Raw genomic sequence first — 8,737 nt, 5'->3', positions numbered from 1 at the left:
GCAATGAATGAATGGAAATCCAAAACCTCTGTAAAATATATATATATATAAAATTTAATAAAAAAAACAAAACACAAACACAACCACATTTTAAACGGCATCCATTACTTGAAAGCTTGGGTATTAACAGGACAAATTCACTGACTTGGAAAAGAAGTGAAAATCCCTCATCACCCTATTGCTATTGTTGTTAGATGCTGTCGAGTCAACTATGACACATGGCAACCCCATGAACGAATGACGCAGAGCTCTGGTCTATCCTGAACCATCCTCACAATCTTCTTGATGTCCATTCACTGTGTCAATCCATGCTGTTGAGAATTTTCCTCTTTCACTAACCTTTTCACTTTCCCAGCACGATGTCTTTGTCCAAGGACGGGTGCCCCCTGACAAGATGCCCAAAGTACGAGAAATCGATTCACACATGTCATACTATCAGCGTAGGATATGTCAGTCTCTAAGTCAACATGATCAGTTCAACTACATAGCTGAAGCCAGCCACTCTGAGCAGCACTGCTGGTTAAATGCTCCTTCATTCCTTTGAAATGGTGAAATGTCACTTGGACTAATTGCTATATTTTCTGTAGACTCAGCCTACTGGGAATATCTATCCATGGATTAGAAACACTGCTTCACTTTCTGTGGTGTTAAGGGTTTATTGTTCAAAATGGCTTTCTTAACCATTGACTTTGACTTTGTCATGTGGGTGGGCAAGGACATGCCAATAGGGTATATTAGCCCATCCACAAAGAGATTGGCTAGTGTTGCCTTTGAAGTGAGCAAATTCAGCAGCAGAAATTGGGAATCTCAACACCAGCAAAGGAGCAGCAGAGAATGCAGTGTGCATCCTTTGAGGCCAAAGATTCCTGTATCACTTAGACTGCAGCCTATGGAGTAGCAGGGCAGCCACAGGAGAAAGCCAGGGACCTGACAGGACACAGAACTGACAGTGTAACTGCCACCCCACAGAACCAGAGCCAGGAGCCTTCGCCCAAGTTTGTTTGAGGACTTTAGGGGAAGCAGAAAGAGCAAGACTGAGAAAGCCATGAGGCTGAAGGCTGAGGGGCCTGCAAGCACATTTTAGCAGCTCTCCTGATTGTGCCAATATGAACTATATAGCCTTTTTTTTTTTTTAAATTTTTTGTGCGTGTACCGTCAAATCAGATCTGACTGGTACAGGAGGATATTGCGCCTCCTTCTCCGGCAGAGCATCTGGTGGATTCGAACCGTGTTCCTCTGGGATTGCAGTGCAGCTTCTTGCCACTAGGCCACCAGAGTTTCCTGAATTATAAAGCCTTTTGACTTTTCCTAATAAGCCACATAATCTTGAGTATGATTCTGTGTGTTCTGTGAGCCACTGCAACGGATTTCAGACCCAGTAAAGCATTAAGAGTGGCGCTGGATAGGAGAGAAGGTGCAGGAGTGTGTGTGCCGGGGTGGGGGGCGTCTGAACTCATAAAAATTTGTTTGTTTTGTGCTGTGGAGGATGATGATGAGCAAGGCTGTTCCCCCTTGTGGCGTTAGCAGAGGTCACACACGGCCACCCTCAGCTGCCTTTGCTTTTTTTGCACCACTTTGAAGACCAACAGCTGAAAACATTTCATTTCTGTTGCTGTTGTTATTAGACACCATCAAGTGGTCCAGCTCATAACAGCTCGACATTTAAGAGCAGGGACGGCTGCCCGGCCTGCGTCCTCACGCTGGCCGCTGTGCGCAAGCCTGCTGTTGCCGCCAGCGCGTCCTTCCATCTCGTTCAGGGTCTTCCTCTCTCTCACTCATCGTCACAAGTACGAGGCCTTCTCCAGGGACAGACCCTCCCGAGAACACAAGTTCAAAGCACCTGCGACAAAGTCTTGCCATTCTCACCTCTATGAAGCGTTCTAGCTGTGCCTCTTCTAAGACAGAATTGTTCAATTTTCTGTCAACACGTTGCTAAGTTGCAGAGTGATGTCCATCCCCATCAGGGCCCTGCCAGACCACAAACAGCCGAGTCCTTCTCTGGGCAGGGAACTATGTGTCGTGGATGGCCAGTGACACTGTCCCTACTTGGTCCACTGAAAGCACCATAGGTGAACTGTGCCTCCTCTCATAAATAAAGATTAGAGATCAGGCTTATATGCCTCACTGTGATGCTACTCAGAAACACGTGGTAAATTAAGTCAGAAGAGAGCAGTTGTTATGCTGATTGCTGTCGAGTCAAGCCTGACTCCCAGACCCTGTGAACAAAAGACCTGAAGCCTTTCGATAACTATTGTTGTTTCTCAAAGTTCTGAGAGTTTCCAGAGGCGTGTGGTTTAGGAAGTGGATGCCACTCCTGCTTCGTAAGAGAGCAGAGGGGATGGTAACCTAATCACGCCTGAGTGATGCAAACATCAGAACAGACACGGAGACACCACAGGGGCAGATGGATGTCACAGGAAGCTTGTCTAGAAGACACGGAACATCTGAAACCTGGATGGAGGCTCACGGGACATCGACACCTGCCAGGCTTAGCCTCCAGAAGAACAGCAAGAAAAAGCATTCCTGTTCTTCAAAGCCACCCACTTATGACGTTGTTGTTGTTATGCCCGCTTATGATACTGATAGAAAACTAGGACAGCCATGCTCCCTCCCCGTGCAGGACTCCTTCTGGACACTTTAACCCATGGTGTGGACTCAGTTGCAACCTCTGTTGGTTTCCAAGGCTGTTAATCTTTACAGTAGGAAAACGCCTATCTTTTTCCCATGGATAACTAGTGTATTTGAACCGCCAAGGTTTTGGTTCGCAGGCCAACACACTGAGCACTGTCCCACCAGAGTTCCTTCTGCTACAAGTCCTTATCCATACACCTGGTCCTTATCCATCAGGTCTAATTCAGGCCTCTCTTCTGGGGAAATCCTGCCCTGATTCTCAGCCCAGAGAAACACTGCTACCGTTCTCCCTCAGGACACCAGGCACTGTCGTCTGTAACCATCACCACCGTGCACTTTCTGTGTGGTTAGGTGATTGGTAGAGGCCCTCAATTAGCCCACGAGTCCCAGATCCAACAATCGTTTGTCCGCAAAGATGGGGCTTGATCGGCACCCCTCACCTTGGTCTGGGCTGGCAGCTGAGCGTTGCAGAATGCCAGAAGTTCGCACACTCTCTCGTGGATCTTCTTCCACTTGGAATGAAAACTGGGGTGGAATCTGCCCAACAGACGTAAGAAGACACCACGTTAGGCAACTACTGCATAGGAGGCTTATTCTAGGCATATAACAAGGAGGACTGACACTCAAAACAATGTTGTTGTGTGTGCCATCGGGTCAGAACCAACCCACAGCTGAGCCTCCAGCGGCTTCTCACAGGCCGTAAATCACATAGAAGAGATTGCTCACCCTTCCACAGAGCAGATGGTGGATTTGAAGTGTGTGCCTTTGGGATTGCAGCACTGCTTCTTATCCCCTGGACACCAGAGCTCCCTCAAAATATGGTAGTATGGGGAGGGGTGCGGGAGACAGCAACATGCAGAGTGTCACCCACAGTTCAACTTCAAGGTCTTTCTCATAAGCCTCAGCCCGGGAAAGATGTTGTTGTTTAATGCCGTCGAGTCGTAGATGACTCATAGCGACCCTATGAACGAACAGCCTGAGCACTGTTCGTACATAGAGTTTCCAGAGGCAAGCCAATTTTGGAAGTGGATGCCGCTCCTGCTTCCAGGCTTGATTTAGTTGGGAAGCTCCAGCCAACACTGTCCACCATGGTTGCCCATTACCATGATTGGCACATCACCCCGGGAAAGATAGTAGAACCGAAAACCACCCAGACATTCGGAGGGTGTGTTTCAGGCACGTGGCCAGGAGGGACTTGTGTTTTTTCTCTCTCCTCTTACTGTGCTTTTCTCTCTCTAATGAACAAACATGACTTTTACTTTAAAAACTTAATCTACAAAGTCTAAAAACAAATTTAACCCCAATTGTTTTCTACCACAAGGATTATATTTCAGGAAACCCAAATTTAACTTAAATATTTTCTTTCATTTCACCAAGTCTGTGACTTGAACATTTAGTACTGAAATCTTCCATCACTTCTTAGCCAATCTCGCCCTCATTACACATGTCCCTGGCACTTCTCGGTGCCACTTCTGTGCTGGAGTCTGTCTCTACCTGAGTCTCTTAATGAACAATTGTGCTGTTTTGAGATAAGATTTCCCCTCTTTTTCTCATTGTGAATAATGCAGAGAAAAGCAGTCGGTCATATTCTTCATCATCTGTGGTAGCAATTTTCTTCAGATACTACCCGTCCCAGTCCCAAGCATCTCCGTTTGCCCAGAACTGAGGATTTAGATAAAGGGCTTTCAGGGCAATAATGGAGAAAAACCCAAACTATTGTTGTCACTTTGATTCCAACTCACAGGTACCCTACAGGACAGAGTACAACTGCCCCCAGTTTCCACGGCTGTTACCTTGATGGAAGCAGACAGCCACATTTTACCACTGACCTTTCAGTTAGCAGAACAACCACTGTACTACCAGCAGCCCTTAAAACAGAGACTCTCCCAGGTAAACCATATTGGTTAGTTATTTCACTAGAGGGTCCAGTTTGATTAATAACAAAAACCTCGCCTGCCCTGTGCATCTAGTCCACAGAAAGGTGACGTCTTTCCCCATGTAATAATCTTGTAAAACAAGTAGACAAGTCTTAAAAAAGAAGAAGAAAATACGCTGACATGTTTGTATTGTTTTTCTCAGTGTGGTAAGAACAGTGATTATTTCTTTCATTCTTTATTTTTCTATGATGTCCACCCTTTCTATAATGAGCCCGTTTGCACTGAAAAAAGCAAATGCTTTCTTTTTTTTGATGTACAGCCTGTAAAGAATAGTAGGGGGCAAAGTAATGATTCCAGAGTTAAACTAGTTGCCAGAGAGCCAGCTTCAGTCCTGGCGGTGCCCTGTGTGAATGAGAATGATGTCCCACAGGGCTTCTCAATGACTCTCCCAAGGTCATTGCCACGTCTTTCTTACAAGCACGAGGATCCGTGCCAAGGTTGGAGCCCCTGGTCATTGCAAACAGGTAAGACTTGCTTTTCCCAGGGATGCCAGTGGCACACAAACTAACTGCTGAAACCACAATGCTAGAGAGTTCTCTGGAGACACCTCAAAAGGAAGCCTTGACAATCGGCTTCAGAAACAAACAAGGTCCTGAAATCCCGTTGAAATACCAGGTTTTCACTCCTTCAAACAAGCAACTACATGGTGTCAGAGGAGAAGCGTTTGCCCAAGGACACAGACCGGAAAGCACAAAAGCCCAGGACAGGAGACTAATGGAAATGAGAATTACAGGGAGACAGTGGGGACATATGATTCATGGTATAGGAGAAAACGTGTGTGGATGATTGAGTGGAAAAACCATTCTGCCTTGTAAACATTCACTCAAGTCACAATAATAATAAAAATACTTTAAGGAAAGGTATTGATGGTGCACAGGTTGACGCTGACGCACGTGGCATTGCTACAAGTTATAACTGATTGGTTAGCAACTATCTTTTACACCAAAGTCCACTGATTGATCATCTTTTCAACTAACAGATCCTGAAATATGCCTTCCGGAGGCAAAGGGAAAGCTCCACTCTGGCTTTATCAGAGATTTTGAAAGTGAACATCATGTTCTTTTGTTGTTGTTTTTTTTAATTTTATTCTTTTTGTGTGCGTGTACCGTCAAATCAGATCTGACTGGTACAGGAGGAGATTTTCCCTCCTTCCCTGGCAGAGCATCTGGTGGATTTGAACCGTGCGCCTCTGGGATTGTAGTTGCAGCTCCTTGCCACTAGGCCACCAGAGCTCCCCGAACATCATGTTCTTATACCAAGATGTCCTAAGCCCTAAGAACACCAAAACTGGATGGGGCCTGGCTTCACCCAACCTGACCACTGGGCACCCAGCGAGCAGAGACGGTGACCAACACTAACCTTTCTCGGAGGAGCGGCCGATCCAGAAGCGGGCAGGCTGACCTGAGATGCTTGGCCAGGACAACCGAAGTTCTCTGCTGGAATCTGGCATCCCCCGGGCTACTAGAACTGGGAGAGGCCTTTCCAAATGTACATGAATCTAGATGATGTGACCGTGACGGTGAGTTGCTCTTGAAAATGATCCGCTCATCTGGCTCTTTGATAACCTGCGTGACAAGGTGTGTTAATCTTTATTTGCAGTGTTGTATTATTTACTCAATGTATGTTAAAACAAAAGGGGGCAGGGCCTGGAAGAGATGGGAGAGGCAAAATGAGGCAGTATCTGCCCCAGGGAACTCCTGCAAACAAAAAAAAAAAATAATTAAAAAAAAAGATAAGGGGCCTAGAGATGACTAGGGTAGCTACGCTGGCCCTAGTAGGTAAGGAGTGGTGCTGACAACCCAAAGACAGGCTGTTCGAATCCATCAGCTGCTCTGTGAGAGAAAGATGGGCAACCTCTTTCTGTGTGGTTTATTGCCTCTGAAAACCCACTGGACGGTCCACTACGAGTCGGTTCCACCAGTAATGGCTGTGAATAACACATTAGGGACTCAGAAATCAAGGAAAATGACACATTGTACACACTGTTCTTAACCAACTCATTGCTGTGGAGACAGGACTGACTCATAACTGATCCTCTGTTGGTTTTCCAAGGCTGGAAACAGCACGGGAGGAGACTTCCCAGTTTCCTCCCTCAGAGCTGCAGGTGAATTCAAACCATCAGGGACAGCCTCGGCGTTAGCAGTGTACCTCCTTATTAACTCCCCTAAATTCTGTGTGCTTGGCATATATTGGCAAGCCAAAGAAATCCTAATTCTGAACTTTGATATTTGAGGCTTGGAAATTACTCATTTAGGTAAGGTATCTTTTTTTAAAAAAGACACTTTACAACTTTGGCGTAAGAAGCATAACATACTCTATATTCTTTGCACACATTATTGTTTGGTTATGGTTACATTTGAACTTGATCTTGACAAAGCAATCAGACTTTAAGAACTAGTTATTTGCCACGTCCATGTTAAAAGCTATTTAATTACAGAAAAGGCTATGGAAAATGTCACCAGTAAAGTGGGATTCCACCACCCATCTGTCAGTTTGACATACTTGTGTGTTGCTGTGGTGCTGGAGACTGTGTCACTCGTAATTCAAACACCAGCACTGTCACCCATGGGGGACATCTTTCTGCATAGTTTCCAGATTATGCCAAGGAAGAAAGACCTGGCACTCTCCTTCTGAATTTAAGCTCATACAGACCTTATGGATCAAATATGCCCAGTCTGCCCACTCGACATTTTCCTGAGGAGGGATCTGGCGGAGGACACTATGTTTGGAGATGCAGAGGGTCAGCTGTGATGACAGCCTCGAATGTGCTGGCCTTTGTGAGGTGGGAGGACTAGCCAACATTTCCCTCTGCTGAACATAAGGTTATGAGGGGTCTAAGTCGATTCAATCGTAGATACCGACAACAAAGTAGCTATTGGGTCAACATTTACCCTGAGTGGCCACTCATTCCACATACGCAAAGAGTTTATGTTTGGGGAATGAACCAGTGAACCTCAAAGTCAAGCATTGGGAGGGAGCCCCGACACCTCTCTACTTAAATTCTGGTCAAACCGTCTCAAAAATTCACTGACGTGGAGTTGGAACCAAGGCATAGCTGACCCTTCAGAGGGTTTTCAGAAGCTGTAAATCACATCAGAGGAGACTGGCTGTCTTTCTCCTGTGTAGCAGCTGGTGGATTCAAACTGCCCGCCTTTGAGTGGGGAGAGTAACTCCCCGTCCGCTCGGCCACCAGAGCTCCTTGGTGAACCACCGCGGTCTCACAAGTGGCACTGAAACGTACCTGTCCCCCTGATGGAGGAGACACAATCATCGGCATCACAGAGCCGGAAAGCCATCATTCTACAAATGCTACTTTTAAAATTACCTTGACGTTCGGTGCACGGCTGTCAAGAGAAGACGCTAGAAGAAAGAGGAACAGGTGTTTCAATGACTCATTATTACCAGTTGCTCCTAAAACTGCTGTGACATTTATTCTACAGCAGCACAAAAATATTCAACAATGAATGTGTTATTTAAGAACATAATTTTGCCCCCTTATAAGTTACACCATCATTTTTCAGTTTCCCTGGGGACACAGCCATTCGACAGCCATCTGGGTTTCTCTGTCTTCTTTTGGGTCAATATTGATAATTATAAGAATGACATAGGGAAATGGGAAGGGTAAAGGCAAAACACATGGACTAGAAAGTTCTCTCCCCCCTAATCACCCAGGAAACTTCACCTGGGCACCCAGAGCCTAGAAGAAAGCCGTGGAGAACAAAGAAAACTCACATACTCTGCCTCTTCTGCTGTGCCCTTGATATATGGTTTTCAGAGAAGCCTGTTTATGCAGGACCTTGTATATTCTTGCCCATCTCAGATGTTGTTGTTGTTGTTATGTGCCGTCGAGTCACTTGCGACTCATAGCGACCCTATGTACAATAGCCCTAAACCGTGCTCTATCCTGTGCCAATCTCATTGCCCCAACACACCCATCCCGAGTACCCCAGTCACTGAATCAATCCACCTCATAGAGGGTCTTCCCCTCCTGCGCTGTCCCTTTACTCCACCCAGTATGATGTCCCTCTCCAAAGACCTGTCTCTCCTTACAACGTGTCCAAAGTATGTCAGGTGAAGCCCCAGAATCCTTGCCTCCAAGGAGCAGCCTGGTTTAATCCTCTCCAAGATGAATCTGTTTGTTTTCTTGGCAGTCCATGGTACATTCAGTA

The 8,737-nt window shown here is 46.1% G+C and overlaps 1 protein-coding gene across 1 annotated transcript in view; it reads right to left on the bottom strand.

The window, feature by feature from the left end:
* Positions 1-2,922: 2,922 nt before the first annotated feature.
* The window catches only part of SPATA6L (spermatogenesis associated 6-like), a 52,208-nt gene continuing 46,393 nt past the window's right edge, over positions 2,923-8,737 (bottom strand). The window contains exons 8-11 of the mRNA XM_006881365.1: positions 7,894-7,928; positions 5,928-6,133; positions 3,072-3,168; positions 2,923-2,970 (exon numbers count right to left, since the gene is read on the bottom strand). Coding sequence (XP_006881427.1) covers positions 2,923-2,970; positions 3,072-3,168; positions 5,928-6,133; positions 7,894-7,928 — 386 coding nt within the window. The remainder of the gene's footprint in view (positions 2,971-3,071; positions 3,169-5,927; positions 6,134-7,893; positions 7,929-8,737) is intronic.

This window comes from Elephantulus edwardii, unplaced genomic scaffold (assembly GCF_000299155.1).
Source record: "Elephantulus edwardii isolate Elephantulus edwardi_28Jun2011 unplaced genomic scaffold, EleEdw1.0 scaffold00014, whole genome shotgun sequence".
Lineage (NCBI taxonomy): Eukaryota > Metazoa > Chordata > Mammalia > Macroscelidea > Macroscelididae > Elephantulus > Elephantulus edwardii.
This window is presented reverse-complemented; position numbering and strand designations above follow the sequence as displayed.